The sequence below is a fragment of the Notamacropus eugenii genome, chromosome 7 (assembly GCF_028372415.1).
Source record: "Notamacropus eugenii isolate mMacEug1 chromosome 7, mMacEug1.pri_v2, whole genome shotgun sequence".
NCBI lineage: Eukaryota > Metazoa > Chordata > Mammalia > Diprotodontia > Macropodidae > Notamacropus > Notamacropus eugenii.
Window position 1 is genome coordinate 10,809,124 of NC_092878.1, and position 27,199 is coordinate 10,836,322.

General features: G+C 41.1%; 1 gene segment (V, D, J or C); it reads right to left on the reverse strand.

Moving 5' to 3' along the window:
• LOC140513441 (T-cell receptor alpha chain constant-like) overlaps nucleotides 1-23,862 on the reverse strand; it is an 80,953-nt gene extending 57,091 nt beyond the window's left edge. Inside the window, 1 exon segment of the C gene segment in view lies at nucleotides 23,711-23,862. Coding sequence covers nucleotides 23,711-23,717 — 7 coding nt within the window.
• Between the last annotated feature and the right edge of the window lie 3,337 nt (nucleotides 23,863-27,199).

A 27,199-nucleotide genomic window follows, 5' to 3' on the forward strand; every position in this document is an offset into this window, starting at 1 on the left:
CAATGAGTAGACGGCTGCATCTGAGGTTTTGTATAGAGGAGTAGTGGAACCTTTATAAAAGAAGGCTCCTGAATGCCAGGCTAAGGGTTATCTTCAGATGTCATGGAATTTTTTTTGGGGGGGCGTTAAGTTTGGGGCAAGAGAGAAATGGAGATAGCAAGTCTGTATACAAGCTTTAAAAGCTTATGACTACTTCTGGAACTTTTGGAACACTGTACATAGTAGGAAGAAATAAGGGGAGAAAAAAAGGGAACATTTCTGCCACTTTCAAAGGAACCCTCAAGATCATTAACTAGTACGTATGTTTTTCCTTAAAGAGTTGGCAGAGCTGTAATGACCAGCGGAATGCACTCCAGCACTATGAGTGGTCCTCATTGCAGTATCTGCCATGTACGTTTTCTAATACTTTGTTCAAAGAGTGGTCATTTCAGCGTTAATATTTCACTTCATGACTGCCCTTCATGATTCCCTCTCATCTCTCCAGTAGGACTCATTACCTTTTTAAATGAAGTCTGCTTTTTAATTTTTTTTTAAATACTCACATGTTAGCACGGTCACTCGGGTGCCTGACCCAAAGATGTAGTTGTAGCTCCCAGAGCTGTCACAGTGTTATATCTCTTACCATAAACCAACTCAGGTAGGCTTAAAACTGCTTGGAGCAGCCTGATGGCTAAAAATTTCACCTTCCAAGTGAAAATGCCACCCTTTATAGGAAAGCTTTCCTGATTTGCCTTAATTCTAGTGCCTTCCCCTGTTACTTCCAATTTGCCCTGTCTGTACCTAGTTTTCACGTTGTCTTCATCACTCAGCACAGTGCCTGGTACATAGTTGGCACTTAATAAATGTTTACTTTCTCTGTCCAGTTGCTATTTAATGCTTGAAATAGTGCCTTATCTACATTACACACCCAGTAAATGTCCGATGAACTGAATGATTAATATATTTCAAGTTCCATAATACTTATCTTTGGGTGGACATTATATTAAAGCCTTTCTTAAGCTTCTGTTTTATAGAGCATCAGTACAGAAAGACAGTGACCATGAAGTGGGCTAAATGCATTATTTACAGAACCTTGCAAAATATATCTTCTCTGTATTTGGGATACGCAGTAACACAGCTAGTATTTTTGCCAAGAAAACCCAAAATGGAGTCACAAAGGGTCAGACACAACTGAAAAATGATCGAACACCACAATCAGAACATGTTCTCCCAAATAAACATTATTTGAAAGTAGTTCCCTTGTGATGCTGCACACTTACTCCACTCTGCTGAAACCACTTTTCTGGGGGAGCTTTTCTTTGGGGACTGCTTTCTCAACTAGATCAAGAACCACACAGGAAAGCTAATTTTATTACTTTACATAACTCTCCCTTTTTATTTTAAAACCAAAAATGGTTGTTGAGAATTTGATAATTTTATTTATTCACTAGTCTTAGCTCTGAGTAACTTGGTTGTTTCTGAAAAATTGAATCCACTTTCAAAGATCATGATCTGCCACCATCTTTGGACTATTTTAAGGACCATGTGGCAGATTCTGAAGGTTTTCCAAAGTTGTTTTGAACAATAATAGCATGAAAAGGGAGGATTTTGAAGGAAACAATGTTCATCTGGATGTAAAAGTCTCGAAACATTTGTTGGGGAAAAAATAAGCCTTACAAGGGATATGGCACAGAGGAGACCCAATTCTCATCCTAAAGCAGGGTAGATGAATTCAAGTGCTATATTTGAAAGGCTATAATATGGGAGAGAGATTAGACTGATAGAATCATGAATCTAGAATTGGAGGGGACCCACGAAACTGTCTTGTCTAAATCCTCCTTTTACAGATGAGGAAACAGGCCCAGGGAAGTCAAATGACTTGCCTAAGGCTACATGAGGCAAGAGATAGAGCATCTGAACCCAGGTCCTGATTTTGGAGTCAGTTTCTTTCCACTACACCAGACTGAGTTGATTGTCTTGGCTCCAAAGGACAAAACTAAGATCACTGGGTAGATTTTGGCTTAAGAAAGAAACTTTTTGACAATTAAAAGCTGCCCCAAGGTAGAAAGTAAGCTAATGAGTTCCCCATTACTGCAGGTCCAAGAAAAGGCTAGATAAGCACTTTTGTGGCTGTTCCAGTATTGCTTAGATTCGATGTACTCCCAGATCCCTTCTAATTTTGATTCTCTGATTTTTGGAAGAATACTGCTGACCTGTGGGACGTACCTGTCATTTTTGCTAATGATATGCTGATGCAGAATATACCATATTCCTCTAGTCTATACAAAAATAAAAATAAATATTCTGATCTTGGCTAATATAGAAAGGGCCATGACATTTGCTTTCTACTCCAGTATCTGTCTTTTTGACTGACACCTTAAGGCATTTCCCATTTTTAACAATTCATTCCTCTTGATCTTAGTGAGAACAAGGGCTTACTACTTCATAACATGAGCTTCCTTTTCTTTTCCCCATAGGATTAGCTCACTCAGTTGAAAGGATGGGACCTATATGTAAAAAAAATGGTCTTTTGATTTTCTCCCAGTTAGGTATTAGGTTTACCTTTCCATGAGAATCAAACTTACTTGGTATTACAATGAGCTTTGTCCCACCACCAAAAGAGAGCTTATTTCCTCCTGTATTAAAGTCACACAGTTTTTTGATCCATTACAAAAAGCCCTGTCTCTGGGAGGGACTTTCTATATGGGGAATATAACTTATAATTAACTCTGTCCTATTAACAGCCTTTTACTTTTCAACTCTATTGTGTGGTTTTGAAAGGGAACTGCATGAGGAGCTGGGAGATTCTAATGGATTCTAATCCTGACTCTGTCACTAACCAGCTATATGACTTTCTGGAAGTCAGTTCACCTCTCTGTGACTCAGTTTTCCCATTTGCAAAATGAGTTGGCTTTACTAGATAATCTAAGTTCCCTTCTGGATCTAAAACCGAATTCAGCACCTGTGATGCCAATAAGCCCAAATGCATCATTTTTATTCATCCTTAAGGATATGTCCTTACAAGTTATGCACCTTTGGGGAAGCTTTAATTTTCCTGTACTGTCTTTTCATTGGTTTACTGTAGGATGTATCACAAAACTTTCCTTTCCTTAAACTACAATGCACATCTTACACACTGAATAACTATACAGTAACAATAAAAAGAAAACTGGACTTCTAATTTCATTGATATAAGGAACTCTTTGTACATGAAAGCATTCTACTGATGGTTTTCAGCACCTGTTCTATGGCTTACACTCTTAGAGGGTCGCACTACTTACTTGGCATTATGGATAATTTGGTGCCAGGTCCAAAAGTGAGTTTTCCTTGGCCTCCTCCAGAATTCACACAACCATAAAGGCCTTTACAACATCAGCTGGGAGGGGGCACAGAGAGAGAGGGATTGGGTGCTGTCCTATGGCTTATAGTGTTAGAGGGTAACACTACTTACTTGACATTATAGATAGTTTAGTGCCAGGTCCAAAAATGAGCTTTTCTTGGCCTCCAGAATTTACACAACCATACAGACCCTTACAATATCATCTGGGAGGGAGCAAAGAGAGAGAGGGAGTGGGTGATGTTCTTTGGTTTATAGTCTCAGAGGGTCACACTACTTACTTGGCATTATAGATAGTTTGGTGCCTGGTCCAAAAGTGAGTATTCCTCCGCTTCCTCCAAAACTCACACAGCCGTACAGGCCCTTACAATATCAGCTGGGAGGGGTCATAGAGAGAGAGGGAGTGGGTGCTGTCCTATGGTTTATAGTCTCAGAAGGTTGCACTACTTACTTGGCATTATAGATAGTTTGGTGCCAGGTCCAAAAGTGAGCTTTTGTCCACCTCCTCCAGAATTCACACAGCCATATATGCCCTTACAATATCAGCTGGGAGGGGGCACAGAGAGAGAGGGAGTGGGTACTGTCCTATGGCTTATAGTGTTAGAGGGTCACACTACTTACTAGACATTATAGATAGTTTAGTGCCAGGTCCAAAAGTGAGCTTTTCTCGGCCTCCAGAATTTACACAACCATACAGGTCCTTACAATATCAGCTGGGAGAGGTCATAGAGAGAGAGGGAGTGGGTGCCGTCCTATGGTTTATAGTCTCAGAAGGTTGCACTACTTACTTGGCATTATAGATAGTTTAGTGCCAGGTCCAAAAGTGAGCTTTTGTCCACCTCCTCCAAAATTCACACAGCCATAGATGCCCTTACAATATCAGCTGGGAGGTGGCACAGAGAGAGAAGGAGTGGGTACTGTCCTATGGCTTATAGTGTTAGAGGGTCACACTACTTACTAGACATTATAGATAGTTTAGTGCCAGGTCCAAAAGTGAGCTTTTCTCGGCCTCCAGAATTTACACAACCATACAGGTCCTTACAATATCAGCTGGGAGAGGTCATAGAGAGAGAGGGAGTGGGTGCCGTCCTATGGTTTATAGTCTCAGAAGGTTGCACTACTTACTTGGCATTATAGATAGTTTAGTGCCAGGTCCAAAAGTGAGCTTTTGTCCACCTCCTCCAAAATTCACACAGCCATAGATGCCCTTACAATATCAGCTGGGAGGTGGCACAGAGAGAGAAGGAGTGGGTACTGTCCTATGGCTTATAGTGTTAGAGGGTCACACTACTTACTAGACATTATAGATAGTTTAGTGCCAGGTCCAAAAGTGAGCTTTCCTCCGCCTCCTCCAGAACTCACACAACCATACAAGCCTTTACAATATCAGCTGGGAGGGGTCATAGAGAGAGAGGGAGTGGGTGCTGTCCTGTGGTTTATAGCCTTAGTGGGTTGACTGGGACACTGAGTACTTGGCACATAGGAAGCATTTATTAAATACCCTACCTATCTATCCATCCAGTTAAGTGACTTGCCAGCGGGTACCCAGACAATATGGTTTCAGAGATGGTACTGAATCCAAGATGTTCTTGGGTTTTGAGGCTGGCTCTCCTTTTGCTATGTCATATTGATGCTCCAATATTAGTATAGTTTATCAGAAGACCCCAAACCTGATCACCCAACTTAGCCTTCAAAGAGCCATAAATTCATATCTAGTTCACGCATCTGACAGAGTGAACAACAACCCAATAAGTGAAGCAATTAAACTTCAGCTGTGTTTCAACAGATCCTAATGGATATCTTTCCAGAAAGGATAATTAAGTAAACAAGAGAACTCACTGGGTATGACAGCCAGAGAAGTGCCTTTGCCAAAGATAAGAGTATTTGTGCCTCCTGTCTTCACACAGTGTACCACCTTTTAACAAAAAGCTCCCACCAGAGTCTGGAGTAAAACCTCCCAGTTATTCTACATCTACCTATTATTTCTATCATGAGGAAGCCAGGTATATGCATAACAGTTAACTTGGGAGTAATATTTCCCCTTGCCTCCAAATTCAACACCATTGAAATACCTACTTTGAGACTTTGTTAGGCATTGGAAATACGGAAATAAAACTAAAAACCAATCTCTGCCTTCAAGGTGCTTATACTCAATTGAAGTGGATACAATACATAAAGAGAGAAGCAAACACGAAATAATTTGAGGTGGGAGAAAGCATTAACAATACGTGGGGAAACATTCTACACAGGCCTTACAGGGCCATAGCTGATGGAAAGTCCAAGTGTTTCTGGGGGATGACAGGAATTCTCCAGGGTTTCCCATATCCATCCATCACAATGGCTGTTGAGAAAACCCCTTACTTACATGGGTGGGTTGGGAGAATCATTCACTAGAAGTCCCTGAAAGCGAAGGGCCCTTACTTTGCCGTGTAAATTCCAAAAGACCACCTAATGACTGGTCGAGGGGCCTGTGGAGCCCAGGACAATGTAACAGAAGTGGTTTGGTAATTCTTCTATTAGCCCGGGCTAGACAAACTTGATTATTTCTATTATAGCTGTATCTACAAACTCTATTATTTCTATGATAAATATTCCATAAACCCCACTACTTACCTGGCATTACAGATAGTTTGGTGCCAGGACCAAAAGTGAGCTTTTGGCTTCCTCCATAATTCACACAGACATACAGACCCTTACAATATCAGCTGGGTGGGGGCACAGAGAGATAGAGAGAGAGAGGGAATGGGTGCTTTCCCCCTAGTGGAAGTCTTGACACATCGCTCCCCTGATTTTCCTTCATGCTATTAACTCATTTAGAAACCCAGAATTTTAGATCTCCAAGGGATCTTGAAGATCACCTAGTTCAAATCCTTCATTTCACAGATGAGATTCTTATTATGAACATAACAGATTTTTTATCGATGTCTTTTGTCTTCACCTATATATCTATTCCCCTGTCTTTCCATGAGAACCATCACTTATAACAAATGCTTTTTTTAAAAGAAAAGATCCCAGTAAAAATAATCAACACACTGAGAAAAGCTCGCCTCACATACACTGACGCACACCCATGGACACTGAATTCTACAAAGGAACAAGGGAAGGTGAGTAGAGATAATTATTAAAACTAATAGCTCACATTTGTACGGTACTTTGAACAACTCTGTGATACAGATAGTGCAAATATTGTCTCCAGTTTATAGAACAAGAAACTGAAGTTCAGAGAAACTAAGGGTCTAGAACTGGGATCCAATTCCAGGTCTCTTGGCCCCATCCAGAATGCCTTCTACATGGCTTTTCTGTAAGATGCTTGCCCAGGGTCCGTACAGCTAGGGGCTTTATTTGGATAAAGAGATCTAGGTACACAGACTGACTTGTGCTGAATCCCCAAATTGTCCAGGCCACTCTTGGTGCATTAAGTTTTATTAGAACAACTTACACCTGAGCTCTGCTTATCTGATATCAAGGACGGCATCCACAGGGCAGGACGTGTCAAGTTATTGGGTTTCCTGACCTCCTCAGAGGACCAGTTATAGTCCAGTTGCTTTATGAATGGCTATATAGGGGCTCTACTCATCCTTCCAGCTTCATCCTCTATGTTCCTCTAACTGGAAAGGAGAATTTACTTTAAAATTAACAAGAATTTTCTTTAAAGAACAGAATGCTTTATCTTACCTAGATCGAGGTGTGTGGCTCACTGAGGATAGTTTAGTATCAGAATTTGTCAAGACCTTTGACTGCTAAGATACAATATTTAATAGAAATGGCTTTTTTTAGAGTCATCTGCTTCTAGCCGAATGCTTTCCCTGAGTCAGAGCTATGTCTGACCCTGCAGGACTCTGCTTTTGAATGAGGCACAGTTAACAATGCCCACACAGACTGTTTAGCCACAGGTATTGCTTAGAGTCAGGGAGAATCCAGGAGATTAAATAAATCCCTACTACCTTCCAGCTGAAGATTTCTAAGTATTTAGCCAACGGGAATCCACCAGTCCACCTGAGATCAATCTACAAAAATGCCATTTTATACATCTCATTAAATTAAGAAAAGCCCAGGAGCCGCAGCACCCTTCCCTCCCTCTAATTCAGTTTAGTTTCTGACATCTTCTGACTCTGAGCATCTCAGGGGCTGTACTTACTTGGCTTTACTATCAATCTTGTTCCTGCTCCAAAGTATAGCACATTGGTGTTTTGACACAGTAGTGCATCCCCTAACAAAAACCGTCCTGGCTTCCTCAGGACGCTCTGCAGAGTCCCCATCATTCCAGGGAGCAAGGATGCCTGTCAGGTATCTTGAAAAATGATCTTCCCATTCTGGTCTGCCTCCTGGGGACAGGGCTCTCTCATTTATGGGGTTAAGTGGTCACCTGGTAGCCAGTGGAGCGAAACTGAAGGAATCTAAACGAGGGTCCCCAGAGACATGAAGGTCTTTGAAGCAGGTCTCGAATCCAATTGCTAAGGATAAATAACTACGTCAGGGCGTGGAGTGGGACTAATTTAATTTGGCACAGAAACAGAAACACCATTTCCCCTGGGAATACTGGATGTGAGGCGCTGCTACATGAGATCAGAACACAAGGTTTAGTGATGGAAAGGACCTTAATCTACCAAGGCTGGGGAACCTGAGCACCTGAGGCCACATGTGGCCCTCTAGGTCCTTGGGTGCAGCCTTTTGACTGAGTTCATTAAAGGGATTTGTTCTGTGAAGTTTGGATTAGTCAAAGAGCTGCTCTTGAGGACCTAGAGGGGCACATGTGACCTACAGGCTTCAGGTTCCCTATCCCTGGGCTCTAGGCCCTTTATTTTATAAGTGGGGAAACAGAACTAGAGAGGTGACATCACTTGCTTAAGGTCACTTCGTTAGGTAGTAGAGCTAAGATTTGAATGTAGGTCCATCCTCTTACTCCAAATCTAGTGTTTTTCCTATGGCTCCCACCCTTTCTGGAGCCTACATGACGTTTTTGCTATTGATGCAAAACACTCAATCATCTCTGCAGTTACATATTGTTATAGACATGTTTCTTATTTCTTGAATAATGCAATGTGTTAAGGTTTTTTGGGAGGTGGGTGAGGAGAAGGGGGAATGATAGCCAGGAAGGGCTAGTCCTGTTCTCAGTGATTCAGAGGTTTTTTTAAATCCACCTGGTAAAATGTAAAATGTAAAAATAAAAAATTAAAAGTAAAATGGTTGCCCTCATTATTGCAAGAAAAAGCTGTGTGAACACATAATCACAGTTCATATTTATGTAAACTTCAAGAATTCTTTGCTGATGTCCACCCCATAAATTATATTGGTAGAAGTACATAATGACTGTTTTACAGATGAGGAGACTGAGGCTGGATATTTACTCAAGGTAACACAGTTAATAATAATAATGATTTTAGTTAGCATTTGAATAGCACTTTAAAGTTTGCAAAACATTTTTCATGTTATCTCATTTGATCCTCATAACAACCCTGTGAAGTAGGTGTTATCTTCATTTTACAGATAAGGAAACTGAGGCAGAGGTTAAGTGACTTGCCCAAGATCACACAGCTAGTAAATGTTTGGAGGCAGGATTTGAACTCAGGTTTTCCTGACTCCAAGTCTCAAACTCTATCTACTGTACACCCTACTTGCCCCTAACAACTACTAAGCAACAGAGTGTAGACTTGAACCCAGGTTTCCTGATTCCAGATCCAATGCTATTTTTCACTGTGTAACACTGCCTCCCACATTGAGTTAAGTCCTTCAGAGTCTCCGTAAAATAATCATCAGAAGATATTAATTTCTAACCCACTCAGTTCCCTCCCATTCATACATTTCACAGCCTGAAACTGTCCAGGATCGTTAGAGCTTCTATGCTCCTATTAAGAGGCATGGCATATGTCAGAATCCTTTGTATACTGAACTTGTGGGAGATATTCTGTTGCCCAGAGTTAAAGTCCTGATGATAAATCAACCCAAAGGAAATATGTATAATTACCAAGACTCAAGAATTTTGTAGAGAGAGTGAAAGGCTGTATTCACTGGTAGAAAGGAGACCTGATAGGAACTCTTATTCTAACAGTTCTAAGATCACCTCCCATAGGAAGGAGGGAAAGGAGAGGAAAACTTTCTACTCTATTAGGTTTTCTTACTTAGCTTCATAAGCTATTTGAAAAAGATGCACATTATCATGAAATGACTTACACATAGAAGGCATTAATAAATACTACGGAATTAAATGATTATTCCTATTACTTACCAGGAGTTACCCTGAGTTTGGTTCCAGCCCCAAAGACTACTCTGTTAGCACTTCCAGTATTTACACTATGATAAACTTGATAACAAAAACCTCAGGCCAGGTTTTCCTCTCATCTTCAACTCTCCACCTCTTTATTTAGGGGCATCCAGGTATTTCAGAAAGAACACTAGAGTGAAGGTCCTGTTAAGAGCTGGGCAAATAACCTATGAACCATTCATCTGTGGGCTTCTTGCTTCAGATTTCTGTGCCTCAGTTTCCTCAGTTGCAAAATGGAGATGAGAAGCCTTGTACTATCTACCTTTGTAAAATGGAATTTCACTGTCTAACTAGGGTTTATTGTCGTGCAAGCTATGTTTATTGCGATGTTTTTTTTTTCTTTTAAGAACTATCCCCTCCAATCCTGAGGAGCACCAGACAGGACACCACATGGGTTTGTTCCTGGCTAACATGATCTACCTGGCTAGCCCACCTGATGGGTGGGGCAGTAAGATATCAAGATTTGGGATTTGCATGATTAGGGAACCCATGCTGGAAGCCATTAGGAGTTTCAGAGCGCTTTGGAGGTTCTCCTAGCTAGCAGAGTAAATAAAGTGGAGGACCTGGAAAGAGGAAGGTCTAAATTAAATTCTTCCCTTGGATCTTTACTGTGTGACCCTGAGCAAGCTATTTAGCATCTCTAGACCACAGTTGCCCCATTAGTAAAATAGAGATAAGCGCACTTCTTTCACTGGGTTATTGTGAGGATTAAATGATATAATACTTGCAAATCTTGATTTGAAAACCTTCAATCATTGTTAATCTTAAAGGCTTATTAGCTACTATGATTATTACTTCTCCTTATATAGTTTCATGGGTGCCAAAGGTCCAATGCATGTATCATTTTATCTTACTGATTTTAGCTTTATAAATATGACTGAGAAGAACAAATGATGACAGAAACAAAGAAATCAACCAACTGCTCTGGAAGTCACATCCTGAACCAGCCCGGATCTGACAATGGAGCTGTGGCTGGTCAAGAGACCCAGGTGTCTACATAATACAGCTCTGTGTTTTTGGCAGGTTCTTGACCTGAACTCCTCAGTTAAATCCTTATAAGTCTCTTGAGAAGAGCATATCCCAAGATTCTCTCAACATTCTCTCTTTTACCTAGTCAATAGGCAATTCAAACCATACACAGACTTACAGAAGGAAAGGTGGAAAATTAGGACTCAGTGATATGAGACCCTATTTAGAGCCTTACAGGACTCAATGTTCAGGAGTTTGTCATTAAGAACTGCATTCACACACACCAACAACCTCTGAAAATCTCCCTTCAGGAGCTGTATGTGTACATCAGAGTCCAAATACCCCTCCTGGAGTCCAAAAATCCTCCTAACACCTATGTTCAGATGACCATTTGCAAATCTCTCACTGTCAAAATAAAAGTGAAACACTAGTAGGGGGAAGAGGTCTGGAAATAAAGACTGGGGAGTACGGTCCAGTGGAATGAACCCTACCTTTGGTTCTAATTGTATATCTTTCACTTATGACCTGGGCATCCTTGGACAAGTCTACTTATCTAGACCTCAGAAGGAGCAGACTAGTCAGCCTCTAAGATTCCTTCCAGCCTTATGTCTAGGATTCTGTGACATGATCACAAAAGTCTTGCAGCCCCCTTGACATTTGGGGAGACCCTCAGTTTCCTCATCTGTAAAATAACTCTAAGGTTCTCTAAGGTCTCATCCACCTATCCTATGATTTCACAAAATGAATTGGAGATGAGTTGGATCAGGGCTCCCATAAATTAGTGTTTAGAAGTCCAAAGAAACAACCCTACTACCATAATTTATGAAATATAGCTCTGAGAAATTAACTCATGATAGAGCACTCAATAAGCTTATGAGAGGGAGTGTCTAGTTGCCCTCATTTCCTGTTTTTTATGGGATCTCATGCGGTTGTTGCTGAATTATTGAATTGAAAGAACATGGAACAATTGGGAATCCAATGTTGTGTTAAAGAAAACAAATCCAGGTAGGGTCCTCATTTACAGTAAAAAGAAATATAAAGAAGATTTTAAATTCTTTTCAGACTTACTTGGTTGGACTGTTAGGGAGGTCCCACTCCCGAAAATGAGCTTGTCAGCATTACCAGCCCTCACAGTCATCAATAGCTTTACAAAAAGTGTGTTGATAGAACTTGTGAGCTTGCCTGGGGCAGGGCAGAGAAAGCATCCTCAAAACCAAAGGGGCCCATATATGTTTATAAGGATTCTCCAAATCAGAGAGTTTTAGGATAAAACAATTGCTAATCATGAGATAAGGCTTCCATTTTGTAACTCTAACTTCAAATACCAGGGATCAGACCTTCTAAAGAACTCAGGGAAGCAGAACCCAAATTCTCAAATTCAAATTCTACTTCAAAGTTGTTAAGCAAAGCAATTACCAGGTAGAATTAACAATGCTATTCAAAGACAATTCTATCCGTGCAAGTTCTTAACCCGATGAAGAACGTTTTAGTGGCATTACTAATTTTTTTTCTCTAGAACTTAAATTAGAAAGGTTTCTTTGGGTCTGTAGTGAAAGCTCAAGTTGGACTTGGCTGTGTTGTAATTTGTCTCATACTTACAGGGTCTGACTCTTAAAAGCGTTCCAGAGCCAAAGACGATGTTGTTCCCAGTTTTCACACAGTGACAAACTTCTCTACAAAAATACCCTGGGGGCCTCCAGTTTAATTTTCATAATAACCCAGGCTTTAGAAAGTGAACACATGATCACCTCATCTTGCTCATTAGAACTGGCTGATATTTTGCTAAGAAGCACAAGACACAATGAGTGTGGAAACACCTAAAAGCCAAGATTGAAAAATACCAGCTGTATAACCAACCTCTAATGACCATGGTGGGATTGGACTCATAGCATATTTTCTGCCTTGGCTAGTAAAGATTTCATAACCCTTCGCTTGGCAAAGTATCCCCAAAGTTTGATATGTCCATTCCTTTTAGGAAATGCTTGCAGATTTCTAGCCAGAGCTGTTCATCCAACTGCCACTAACCATATTTTCTTTAGGTTATTTCCTTCAACTTTTAGGTCTTAGAACAAAGCAATCACTTCCTCTCATCGTCTGTTTTTAACCCGTGGGAAACACAAATCCTGCTTAGCCTGCTGGAAATATCACCTGGAAAAATAAGCTTGGAATAGACTATTTCCAAATTGATTGCATGTATTTTGGCCCTGTGACTATTAATTTGAAATCACTCTCCTTTTTCTTCATTTTTATGAATCCCTTTGCATGCTGTGAATGCACTTCATACCTTGAGAAGCTTACAACAGCATGGAGAAACGTGACATTTTCCTTGGTTATGCTAAGTTTGCATCCAGACATTGTTCCCTGAAGAACAGTGACGATTTTGGAGCCTGCTGTGGAAAAAAAAGCCTGGGCATCCTTTGGTCTCCTGGCCCCACAGCTCAGCTCTGCCACTGATTTACCACATAATTAAGGGCATATCTCTGGGATACATTTTCACCATCCATAATCTGGGTAGAGAAATACTTTCCCCTCTGATGATTTACTCAGAGAGAGGGAAAATACCCTAACACCTAAAAGTGCTTTGTACAGTTTCCCTGAGAGATGCCTTCTGGTAAGGACATCACATTACCTTTCCTGTTAAGAGATTTCAATCCTCTAAATTCACAATCCTTACCCTTCTAGTTTCGAATGGAGGGGAAAATATTCCTCTAGGTTATGATTGTGGTTAAGACAGATTTGAAATCTGAAGTTGGAAAAGTTTCCCACATCCCATTCTTTCCCATTTGGGTTCTACTTTTCTTTCCATCTTATTTTGAAGCTGTCTTTGGTTACGGGAATGGGTTCAATCAAACTTTCCACACCATTCCATTTGGGTTTATTGTGTGTGTGTTATGTCTGCCTCCACTGAGCTTTGCATGCACTACTGGGCATTAAAACAAAACATAACTAAGATTCACTTACTTGATTTCACAGTTAACTTTGTACCCTGCCCAAAGTGCAGTACATTATTTCCAGACGTAGTCCCACAATGATACTTCACCTTGCAAAAACCTGCTCAAGCTTTCCAAGTGAGATTTTTCCCCTTCCAGTGAGATCGTACCTTCTCCCTAGAGATAAGGAACATTCCCTAGTCCACAGTATATATTTCTCATATTTCTGCAAATGCCTTTGCCATTAGAAGACAGAAAAAAAAAACCCAACAAAGAAAACCCCAACAACCAACAATTAGGGCCTCTTTTGGGAAAGAATGCTTTCTAGATACCTCTTTATCTCCCTTGATTTCTGCCTAAAGCTTGAGATAATTTGGGGTAAACTTATCATGCAAAATAAAAATGCAGAAGCAGTCATTCTACCTTAATTTTTTCTTTTCACGTTTGCAAACAATTGTAGTGGCAAAAACAAAAAGGCAACACCCAAGCATATTTTTGTCTAACACAACCAGTATGGTGAATCATGTTTTGAGTTTTAGGTTTTAAATCTTCAAGACTGGATTTCTCCTAGAAAAACTCAGATATTGGACTTTCAGCTATCGTCTTTGGCTCTGGAACCCTTTTAAGAGTCAGACCCTGTAAGAGCTGTACCATTTGCAGTCTGGTAAGACCATAGACCATTACACAGATTACCTGGAAGTTAAGTGACTGCGTGGTATGAAATAGGAATTAGTAACCTGATTTCCTAACCGATGATAAAGGACTTACTGAATTTCACAGTGAATCTAGTTATCATTCCAAAAACGAGCCTTTTTATCAAATTACCAAACACATTATTTTAAGTCATCCCAAAAAGTACTCTTTCATTTTTTCAACAGAAAGTTTCCCCTCTCCACTTTTCCCCTCCCTACTATTTCTTGAGAAACATATGCCTTCCTACTTCTGCATCATCAAAGTTTCCAGGTGACCCTTTTGGATCATGCTCTGCTGGAGCAACAGAGAGAAACTGAGATTAAAGACTTTAATTAGGAGATGCCAGACGTGTGTGATCTATTTTGATTCTGCCAAATACTTCTCCACAAGACACAAGTAGGAAGAACAGAAATTCTCTCTCTTCAGGTGCTATCAGTGAGTTCCTTGGGTCTAAACATAGAATTTCTGAAAGCACCTGACATCATCTTTATTCTCTTCTCACACCTCAAAGTTTTTCACTTTTCTCTGAATCACCTTAATTTCCTGCTCTAATGTTTTCTTCCAAAGCTTTCCTTTCTCTACTCACATGGACACCCCTCTAGTTCAGACCCTCATCATTTCCTCACTGGACTAATGTCCAGTCTCTACTTGACTGCCTATAGTGGGTCCCCTCCCCAATCCATCTTTCACACAGTTGCCAGTATAATCTAAGGCACAGATCTGACCCACCTCACCTCACTGCTTAATCTTCCCCGACTCCCTTTTCAGTTTGCCATTTAAGGCTTTAGGGAAACTAGGTGTTGAAGTGGATGGAGTACCTGGAGTCAGGAAGACTCATCTTGCTCAGTTCAAATCTGGCCACAGCCACTTACTAATTGTGTGACCCTATTTGCCTCAGTTTCCTCATCTGTAAAATGAACTGTAAGGAAATGGCAAACCACTGCAGTATCTTTGCCAAGAAAATCCCAAATGGGGTCATGAAGAGTTGAACATGACTGAAAAATGACAACAACAAATTTAAAATCTTTCATATTCTGACTTCAGCTTGCTTTTTCAGTCTTATTTTGTATTATTTCCCTTTATGAATTCTACACTCTAGAAAGATGGGCTGCTAGCTTTGTCCTGAACTCAGTCACCATTCTTCTAGTTTTATGCATTTGCCCACACTGCCCGCTCTGCCTAAAACACTAACCATCTTCATCATTGCCTCTCAAAATCCCCATCTCCAGAGCTAATCCCAAGCCCTCTCTGGTCTTCCAAGTGATCCCCCTCTCCTCAAATTATCTTGTATCATACTTATGTATTAGTACATGGCATTTCTCTCCCTTCTCTCTCCAAGTAATCTCCTGGAGATTTTTTATATTTCCAGCAATGAGTACTATCTTGTACATTTAAGAAGTAGTATAAAAATGTTGATTGCTCTGACTAGTCTCTCCCCTCTAATTTCTTCTTTCTAGAGTCTATTTCTAGAGTTTGCCCTTTTCTCTTAGCCTACAAAAATGTTGGGATTTAGTCCAAGGCTATCTTATAGCAGTGGATAGAGTGCCTGAGTCTGGAGGACCTGAATTCAAAATCCAGCCTCAGATCCTTACTAGTTGTGTGACCCTGGGCTTAAACTTCTATTTGCCTCAGTTTCCTCATCTGTTAAATAATAATAGCACATATGTCTCAGGACTATTGTGGGAATCAAATGAGATAACTGTGAAATCCTTAGTACAGTGCCTGGCTGTAGTAGTAAATAGTATGTGTATATCTCACTACCACTACTACTTTCACCTGCCTGCCCTCCGACCAGCTATTCTCAAGCAGGGAAATAAGTAAACCCAAAATCGATATTTGGTGTAATTTCACCCTATGGCTGATCATTTGCCAGACTCTGTACATTTGGTCCTAGAGGCAGAGAACTAAATTAGGTAACCCACCACCTGCTCTTTTCTGGAGCGTACTGATAAGATGACTTTTTCTGGTTGACTTACTTGGATTGACAATTAGACTTGTTCCAGTACCCCAAAAAAGTCTGCTGTCTCCAGAGACACACTGTGATAGGAAACTTAACAAAAACCTAGAGTTGGGGGGAGGGTCGGGTCCTGCTAGATCACTTCTTTCCTTTAGCGCTGGCACCTGTATGGGGACATCCCCAAGAAGGAACCTCAATGATTGAAACAGCTGTGTTCATCATGCTGATATGGGGATTGATTCCTCCCCTGGAGCAGGATTAAAAGGAAAGGCATTTATTGCTTAATCAGAGCTGCAGGACCATTTGTTTTATGGTCAGCCCATGGTTTCTTTCTAATCCCTTTTTCTTTTAAAATTTTATTTCTCTCCTGGTGATCATGTGATACTGAAATCCATTTTAAACTAGTCTCCTTCTTACATCTTTGGACCCAAGTAAGGCTTTCTCATTTCTCTGCTAAATGACTCAGGCCCCTCATTTCCCCACCTAGCATTACTCAACTTGGGGTTCTGATTTTCTTATTCATTTCTAACTTTTCTCATATCCCTGGCATTCCCCTATTGTGGGAAGTTTCCATCCCCCAGTTTCCTTTTGTTCTCTGCCTTTCCTTCTGCAGACACTAGGAACTCGAGTGTGTGTCACAGAACAAGCCCTGTGCTCTCTGTTCTGTCTGTTCGTCTCCTGCTGTTTTCAGGTTCCACCTACTTTAGCTTTTCCTTGCCTATGTTCCCAACCTATATTAATAAAACCCCTCCATTCCTCTGGCTTTGTGCACCTCCACAGCAATCAGAATGCTTCAGACACCCCTTCTCCAGGATCTCAAGAGGACTGGCATCATCATTACAAATAGCCTTTCAGAAGATGCCCTTGGGAGACTGACTTACTTGCAGTGACTGTTAAACTCGTCCCTTGCCCAAATGTCACCTTCTGGTTATTATAGGCACACTGTCATCTAATCCTTTGCAAAAACTGATAGTGAACTGACACATCGGTAGCCCCCTAGGGTCTCAAACCTCAAACTGCTCCTGACATCACTTCTAGCCACCCCCTTTCCCATATAGGTCTACATAGAGAGAAAGCTGGGTGTCATGGAAAGCACTTTAGCTTTAGCGTCTGGAGCCTGGGACTCTGATTCTATGCCTGACACTTAATAGCTGAGTGATCATGGGGAAATGACTTTATCCTCATCTATGAAATGGGAATTACTATTGCTAACACCCACATGAATCAATCAACATGCATTTATTTAGCATCCATTCTGTGCTAGGCATTGTGTTAAGCAAAGAGGATATAACAAAAGGGTAAAGAAATCCTTTCCTGTCCTCCAGGAGCTTACATTCTAAAGGGGAAGACAATATATGCAAACATCGGTACTCACAAGATAAATACAGAGTGATGAAAGGTGGCCTTACAGAGGAAGACACTAGTAATGACAAGCCATAGGCTCTCTAAACCTCTATTTACTTATCTGTAAAATGAGAAGATTGGTCCCTTCCATTTATGAATCCACAGTTCTATGATCACAGTCATGTTTTAAGGAAAGCTCTGTTAACCATAAAATGATGTACTATGTAAAAGTAATTTGTTGTAATTGTAGTTCTAGAGCTAAAAATGATATCAGAGATCATTTAGTACAAGCCTCTCCTTTTACAGATGGGGAAACTGAGTCTTAGGAAGTCTATGTGACTTGTCCAAAGTCACGCATATAGAAGTGTCAGAGTCAGGATTTCCACTCAGGTCCTCCATCTCCAGAGCCAAGGTTTTTCCCACTGGATCTCATTGCCTCCTTAATATTATGGGATCAGTGGGTGAAGAGCTCATACCTAAAAGCACGTGTCCCAGGTATCTGCCTATAATCTGTTCCGTGAAGGAACTTGGGAAAAGCATTTGGGTCTCATTATACTTCCTAGACATGCTGCGGGCTTTCAAAAACATCATTCCGCCTCAGTCTTCTCCTCCCCTCTTCTTAATTGTCCTCCCATCTTCACAATATCCCAATCTACATCTCATTTTCATATCCCAGCTCTCATTTTGATGGCACTGAGTCCCTTAGGCACCATTGATCCAGCCCTCCCTGAGACAGCATATGTTCAGAGAAATGCTTGGTGATTAAAGAACTGGAAATAGCATCTCAAAGGCTGCACTCCTCGGCCTCTCGTTCTTTATCTCTGGTCAATATGTTGTTCTCATTTGTCTGACTAATGAAGAGCTGACCTTTCTACAGTGGTGGATGCGTTTTGCAGACATAATAAACACTGGAAAACTAGCAAAAAAAGATCAAGACTGAAGGCAACTTGTTCTTTTCAGATTTCCAAGGTGTTTTTTGTCACAAAGGTTCCGTAGACCAAATGTCTTTTTTCAATTCCCAAGAGAGAAACTTGCAAAAGGTCAACAGGGCCTAAGTTCATCCATACCAGGGATCATGTAGAGACATAGCTTGCTATGAGCTCTGGATTTAAACTCATGAGGACTATGTGTTCTAATCCCAGCGGTTACTGGTGCAGCCTGAGTGCTCTTGGACAGTCATTTACAGAATTAAATAGTCATAGAATATTTGAGAGTTGGAAAGGGCCTGAAAGGATATCTATTTAGTCCAACCTATATAAGGGAATCCACCACCTTTGAAAGCAGTTAGTTTTATTTTTGGACAGTTCTAATTGCTAGGTTTCTCTTGACATCAGGTTTAACTAATGTGACCTTTTTTACATCTTCCACTATTTTCTCCTGTCCCTGCTCTCTGGGGCCAGATAGAGCAAGCCTAATCGTTTTTGCATATGACAGTGATCCTTAATTGATCCTTCTGAGCTTTCTCTTCTCCCAACTAAAGCTCCTCAGCTCCTTCAACCAATTTTCTCATGACAAGGACTCAAGGACCCTCACCATTTTAGTTGCCCTCCTCTGGACACTTTCTAGCTTATCCAAGCACTTCTTAAACCATGGTGTTCAGGATTGAACATAGAACTTCAGCTGAGATCTGATAAGGACATCAGGTTTAGCCTTTTTTTGGACAGGTGGACAACTTGACCAACTAAATCACATGGCCAACTTGTATTGAGCTTGAAGTCCACTAAAATCCCAGGATCTTTTTCAGAATTACTGCCATCTGACCATGCCTCCCGCCTATTACTCTTGTGAAGACAATGTTTTGTATCCATATTCAGGATTGCATTTATACCTATTGAATTTTAATCTTATAGATTCAGCTCAGTGTTCTTTTGGATTCTGTCATCCAATATGTTAGCTATACATCTGCAAATCTGATGAGCATGCCACCTATGTCTTTATTAAAGGTATATTATTTAGGCATATTATTAAAGGCACCACTATTAAAAATGCTAAACATCACAAGGCCAAGCACATATCCCTGGACTATGATATGAAAACCATTAACAACTTCTTACCACAATGATATGAAACCATTAACAACGACTTTTTAATTCTAACCACTGAAGCAGTTATGAATCCATTTGACTGCATTATGGTCTAATCCATGTCTCTTCATTTATAACCTCAATGAGCCTCAGTTTCTCTTGAAGGACATGAAAGAGATGATCCATCTCAGCTCTAAATCCTATGGCCCCAATATGCAGCCTCATAAGGCTTACCAATTGCATGGTTTAGGAGCCACCCCTCCCAAGTATATGTATGCTCACACTCATGAGGACAGTACTTTCTGAAAGCCTTCCCCTTCTTGTAGCATAGGCAGTATGTCATCTGCCTGTTCAATAATTCCCTGGGAATGTGGGGAGGCAAGAGATCAGGGAAGAATAGTGATTCCTAAGCAATTGAAACTGAATTCCCACCCTTTGGAACTTTGGGAGGGCTCCATACCCTAAAACTGAACACCTGGAAAAAGAAATGTACAATATGCCACGTAAATGTTTACTGGAGAAGCAGCTTCAGCTCTCTTCTAGTCTGTCTACCAGCCAGTGAAAGAAAGATGTTTGCCTTTTCCCTTCTTGCCTCAGATGAATTCCATTTGTTTATCCTACTCATGGGATTTCAAAATTCTCCTCTAGCTCATTTCCAGCTTACCCCATTAGGGCTCCAGTGAGTGGGCCAGAAACATTTCAACAGAGGACTGCAGTGAAACATTCAGAAGTGGAGAATTGGCTTTCTTCTTCCCAACCTCCCAACTTACTTGGTTTTATGGTTAATTTCGTCCCCATTCCAAATGTCAGCTTCCCGTAGTCATTGTTCACACCCCAGCAGGGAGCTTTACAAAAAATGGCAGAGGGGCCTTGATGAATCTTAAAAGCCAGTCGTCAGCCAGCCAGAGTTTCCAGCTCCTCCAAAGGAGCTAGCAGCAGGCACGCCAGAGCCCAAGAAACCCACATTTTCCTTATCTGCTTTCATTATTAGCACAGAGAACTGTCTCCACAAGGAGAAAGGCTCTAACCATCATACCTGATTGTCTTTGAAGTGAGATATATTTCTTTGCTTGCTAGTTTCAGAAATAGGGAACAGACTGTTAACTTTCATTCCTTTTTCCTCCTTAATCTTACAGGGTCCTAATGGATGCTGTCATTTGGGCAAGAATATTTCAGGGCGATGTTAGAAAGGGATGACTGAAGGAAGTTGAGGAATCTTCTCAGCAAGTCTTTTAAAAAATAGCAAGAATATGCCTCTCCTGATTTAGGGACACCTCGCTTTGTGGCAGGGGTATAGATTGGTTGACTGTCAGAAGAGTAACCAGAGGAGTCTTTGAATGTTGGAAATAAAGAGGCAATGCTTTGAAGGAACTATATTAACCTCAAATTAGATGTGAATCCTCAGTTCACAGCCAATAATAATAGCTACTATTTTTAAAGTGCTTTAAGGTTTTTAAAACATTTTCTAAGCTATCTCATTGATCCTCACAACAACTCTGGGAAGTAGTTGCTATCCTTACCTCCATTTTACAGATGGGGCAGCGAGTTGTTAACTGACACAGTTAGCAAATGTCTGAGGCTAGATCTGAACTCAGGACTTCTTACTCTAAGTCTAGTACTCTATCCATTAAGCCACCTAGCTGCTCTGGTGAACTTGGTATTATAGGCTCATAGGTCTGAAGCTGGAATGAATTTAGAGATCAAGTCCAATGCCCTCATTTTATTGACTAGGAAACTCAGACCTAGGAAAGTTAAATTACAAGCCCAAGGTCTTCCTTCTGGATCAGAGCAGAGAGGGGCACAGTCATCTGAAGCCTGACCTCACAATTAATGTGGGGGTGAAATTCCAGGGTATCTGATGGGCTATCTTGGGGCACTTACTTGGCATGATTGTCAAGGTGGTTCCTGCTCCAAATATCAGATTCCCATAACTGGTACCAGAAGTAGCACTGTCATAGAGGCCTTTACATAAACTCCTCAGGAACTATTTGGTTCTTACAGTCATCTCTCTCCTCCCATAGCTGAGGAGGAAAACACCCTGCTAATGGGCCCTCAGATGCAGAGGATGAGGTGAGTTCCCCAAAAGGGGTCACGGGGAACATTGTCACATCTGACTGTACGGTGCTTCCTTTTATCCCGCAGAGGAGCCTCCATCTGCTCCTATCTTCCCTCGCTTCTATCCGGGGGTTTACTGAATTCACATGTTGAGCATCTCTCTCTAAAGGTCTCATTTCCATTTTACAATATCGTTTTCAGGACAATTTCTCCTGTCAGTGCAAGATGCGCCCTTCCCCCTATCCATACCCTGAAGTGTCACAGGTTTCTGATGACTATGAATCTGTGCGAAGAGAAGGGGAATCTGGGGGCTTTGTGATGTCTGAACAGAATGGATAAGACTTATCCTCTCATCGTATCAAACAATGTCCTCTCCCTAATACTGCCCCCTGCCCCCAGCTCTTATCACCTGCTCCAGTGCCAGGGATGGGAGATAGGTTACATTTAAAGAATTCTTTCATGGTTATGTGTTTTTAGTACCAGTAGGTCCCAAGCTTAACCAGTACAAGTCTCCTTTATTACACTACCATCACAGAGAGCTTTCTTTACACACAGCACCTTGGGGGTACCTCCCGATCTCAGGTACCTTGACATCAAAAGACATAGGCCAGTGCTTGTCTCTGCCTCCCAGAAGGGTCAAATTAAAGTGACATAGCCAGAAGGCTTTGAGATTTGATCTTTCAGACTTACCTGCAGTCACTGTCACTCTGGTCCCACTACCATACACAAACTTCCCTGCATTGCTAGTATCCACAGTCACTGGAAGCTTTACAAAAACCTGAGCTCCCCCAACAGACTGATGCCAGCCAAACAAGCAATGTGTGGAAAAAAAAATAGGCTGACTTGTTATTTGTCATCGTCTTGCCAAACAAACTCTGGATGTCTGGGCTGAATCCAACTTTTACATCATCAGTACCATTATTATTTCCAATGGGGTCCAATTAAACTACTTTGACTGCATTTGGGCCTGGCTTCTCTGCCTATGTCTACAAACCCATTAACAAAAGGTCAAAGCCTCAACTCACTTATCTATAGCTTCCACCAAGGGAATTATCCATAGTTACGTCCTAGCATTCTGCCATTTTTATAAAGCAGGAGCTGTCCATCCAATTTAAGGCTGGACAGCAATGATTCAAATAAGCCTTCCCATCTCTTTTCCCTTTGACGTTATCTATCATCTACACGGTCTTGCCCAGGCACCCCTGCCCCCTTCTCCCACCCACTACAGTGCTTAATTAAAGACCAAATTGCCTGCCCTCAGCTGAAGGCCTCACACAATTGTGCCCCAAGCTGTTGCCGTGGCAATAATCTCAGCCTGCGTGGAAGGATGGGAGGAAAGTTGAATCTAATCATGCATTAGATGGACTCTCTATTCTCCCTCCTCCTCCCCTTTAAGCTTTTGAATATTGAAAGGAGTGGATTGCATAGAAAGCCTGAAGCACCATTAGTGTCAAAAGTGCTGGCTGGGAGTAAATAGGTATTTTTCCTTTCATATTTAGAATGACTGCCCAAACTCTTTCTCTCCGTTGATGTCAACTTGTAGCTATTACTTCACTGTATTATTACAGAGACCATTCAAGGGGCTGGAGATGTCCTGACACCAAACCAGGGTATTTCTGAATATGTCAACTGACCTTTTTCTGCCCCTGTTTTTTTCCCCTCTGTGAAGGACAGACCCTAGTCCTCAATTCCTGGGGGCTGGCATGAACATCTCCAGGGTGAATTAATTTAGCAAAGCCCTGGAGACTGTTGAATTTATGGGTCTTAACAACAGTATGTATTATTCATTGCTGCTTGGAGCTTTAATTTTTGCTGCAGACGTGTGCTGATCCTACCCCATGCTGAGAAAGACAATTCTGTGCATTGTAACTTCATAGCTAATCGCATGCTGTGTCCTTTAAGGCTACGCTTGCATTTCAACTACATGGATGCTCAAGACTGAAGAAGAAAGGACCAAAGTTTGTGGTGACCGCTTTTCTCCTTATCCTCCCTGGCTCCAGTTCTCCTGCATGGAGTTATAGGGTCACCCAGATCTTGGTGGGACAGTACTTCTCTGAGACATTGTGTTCAAAGCTGGTTCTACCCTACCTAAAAATACATCTTACTCTCTCCAAATTCCAGAAAGGGGATCCAGATCATTAGAGCAGTTTGTCCACTTACCTAGCATCCAGCTGTCCTGCTTCAGGGGGAAATGTATGAGGAATACTATGGATATTTTCTATTACCTATTTACATATTGTCTCCCATTTACACCTGGAGTTATCATTAGGCTTCCCCACTATCATTTTATAACCAGCAATTCCCACTTGCATGAATTACTGATAATTATCACTTACATTTGTAAAATACTTGTGACCAATTTTTTTTTGGAAGCACTTTTACCTCTATTATCTCATTTTATGGGTAAAAGGAGGAGGGGCTGAAGGTATTACATTGTGATATCCTTTGTATTTGAAGGAAAAAATTGCATTTATTTTCAATACCTCCTCCACCTTTCTCTATCAGATGAAGCTCAAAGGGAGAGACCAAACACAGTTACCTGGGTAACTCAGGCAAAGGTAGAGTGTTTGTTTAAATTAGCCAGGTAGCTGTATCTGTGGAGACCTGGTCAGAGCTCAAAGCGGACAGATTTCTGTTATTAGACCCTTTTGGGTTTTGATTTGATATACATTCCTTCAGATATGGGATGAAGGTAAAAAAAAGTGTATCTTCAAGACCCAGTGTTGGTTAATTACATCATTTTAGGGGATGAATTTAAGGAATTTAATATCAGTGCCAGGGAGATTTACATTTAGCCCACTGAATTTACATATCTACAATATGCCAATTTCCTTTCTATCTTTTGGGCAAACATTTCCTGGGTTTAGTAAAATCCCTTAGGAGTCTGTGTTCAAAATTTCTTCCCAATAATCTTATTTAAGATGGATGACAGGAATGTTTTCAGCTGAAGCTAATTCAGTCTTTGTAGCAACCAAGTTCTAATTCCCCAGGGGGAAAAGTGGGGAGAGAAGCAGATCCCTAAGTCAAAAAAGAAAAATCAGATTTAGAAGCTAAACTATGGTATTTAGAGTTAGTAGTGGTGTAGATGTGTGCGTGGGGGAGGCATTTATTTTTGGGAAGGTCTTCATTATTTCAGACTTACCTGTTTTTACAGTCAGGAGGGTTCCTTTTCCAAATACCAGTGCATAGCTGGAACCCCCAGTATACCCACATCTAGAGGGGGCTTTACAAAAATAGGAAAGGTAGCTGTTCTCAGTAGAAGGACCCCTAGAATTCAACTTGGTCTTGGATTCTTACTCTGATTCTTAACTAAGGTGCTTGGCAACCCAGAAAAACTCAGGGGCCAAAGTGGCTGGGCCAGTAGCAGCAGAAAACTGAGTTTCTGTAAGGAACAATACCTTGTTTTACGGGGAGCCGGCTGCCTCATTTTGGGGAATGCATTTGATATTTTCTTACTTTCCCTAATTGCCTTTCCCTGGCTGGCACTCACATCTTTTCTACTTTATGACACATTGGGGGTAGCTATTTCCCGGCTTTTTATTGAAATTACTCTCATCATCTCACATGATTCTGGTTTACTGGAAACTGATTGAGAAAGGGGAGGAAAACTGGGGATTTTTACAGTCCAAGGCTTAAAGAATGTAGTTTGGGGGAGGAGGTGGATTTTTCTTGTCTTCCCTGGTCTCATTCCCTGGGTCAAGACAAAGGACTGTACCCCTCAACCAGAAGGTGAGGAAGAGTTAAATAGGAATTGAAAGGTAGCATTTGATATCTCCGGATGGGTTAATCTATTCCTACTTACTTGAATGGACTGTCAAGGTCACCCCTTGTCCAAATACCAGCTTGTCTCTACCAGAGCCTCCTTCACACTGTCATAGGCAACTTTACAAAAACTGGTTCGGACACCCTTCCCCATGTTCCTTTCAAGCTGAAACTCTCTTCCATCTCAAGATAACCTTAAGGCTTTCTGGGGAGACTGCTCCTAATCCTACTAGTTGGAGCCTCAGGAGAAAATATCTCTTTAATGCTGCTTTCTTCCGATTAGGAGACCAGTGCAGTTACCAATACGCACTAAAGTTTTCTCTCTCTGTCAGTTACCTATTTAACACCCGAATTTCTACCTCCTAGAATTTAATGCCTTCTCCCTCTTCCAACCATTGGTAGAACTATTCCCATCATGGCAACTGGTAAACAGAAAGGATCTGTAAAGATCCTAGGTCTCCCAGAGAGAAGTTGAATTTCCATTCTCCCTAAATTCACCAGCCTGAATTCTAGGGCCAGGCGCACTGGGGAACCCCATCCATCACAGTAAGACATAAAGATTAAAAGGCAATATGGAAAATCCCGGGGAAATCCTGCTGTGAGAGATGGGCTTGTCCTTTCACACTTACTTGGCTTTATTTTCAGGCTGCTCCCTGTCCCAAATAGCAGCTTATTGCCAGCACCTGTCACTGTCATGGGGTGCTTTACAAAAAACAATTACAGGAGCCCACCCACCCAGATGTCCTTTGAGCCTTAAAGCTGACATGGTTTTCTCACCTCTACCCAGGATGATCTGATCTAGAAAGAATTTCTAATGCTCTACAGAGTAAAGGGGATTAGGAGAAAATCTGTTTGCCTTTCTCCCATCTCTTTCTAGCTATTTATAGAAACATCTCCTTTAGGGTTAGAGAAATGGTGCCAAGTTTCTAATCTCTTACTATTGGCTTCCTTGCAATCACATATTTACAATCTAAATTTACATCTCATTTCCATTTGCTGAAGTTTTTAATGCATTTTGTGATTACTTCCAGAACACTTTGTATAATGATAAACTCAACTGAAATGAAGATATCGCAAGGACTTTGGAGGGCTTATGTCTAAAATGTTTGGATTCCTTCCTACTCAAATATGAGCAGGCTAGGGTTGTGGTAGGTGTGTTTGCTCTTCCAACCCCTCTGACTCCCAGTGGGGCCATTTCAGTGAAACCCACCTTGAGGAGTTGATGTCTACGGCATCGTGGGCATCACTATTGTTACTGGGGATTAATTTGGATTTTCTTTTAATCTAGTCCCCAAATATCAGCCTCCTATCATTCTGGCTTTTTCCATTTTGCTGACAAGGAAAGCTTAAGATAAATCTCATGAATGCTTATTTTGAATCTCAACGCATATTTCCTCTCCGTGCCTGTCTTAGGGAAAAAACCTGCACACACACAAAAGAAAGGAATGACTATGGTACCCCCACGAGGTACTTTTATAGAAATTCCTTTGAGAATTAAAAATAGAAATTCAGTGTTTCTTTTCTTTTCTTTTCTTTTTTTTTTTTTTGCTGATTGCCACTTCTAATACTTAGGGATGATAAGAAGTAAATCATATTTTCCAAGACACATAGTATCTGAAGCTGGAAATGGCTTCACAGCTCAGTTCTATCTAACCATTTTAGAGATAAGGAAACTGAGTCCCAGAGATGTACAGATATTCATCCTAGGATTTAGATTTGAAAGGGAATTGAGAGATTATCTTATACAACTCATCATTTTATAGATATGGAAACTGAAACCCAGGACAGTGAAGCGACTGGCCCAAAGTCATGCATAATTAGTAGCAGATTTGGGATGAGAACTAGTCTCCTGATATCTAGTCCAAGGCATTTTTCACTACACCTTCA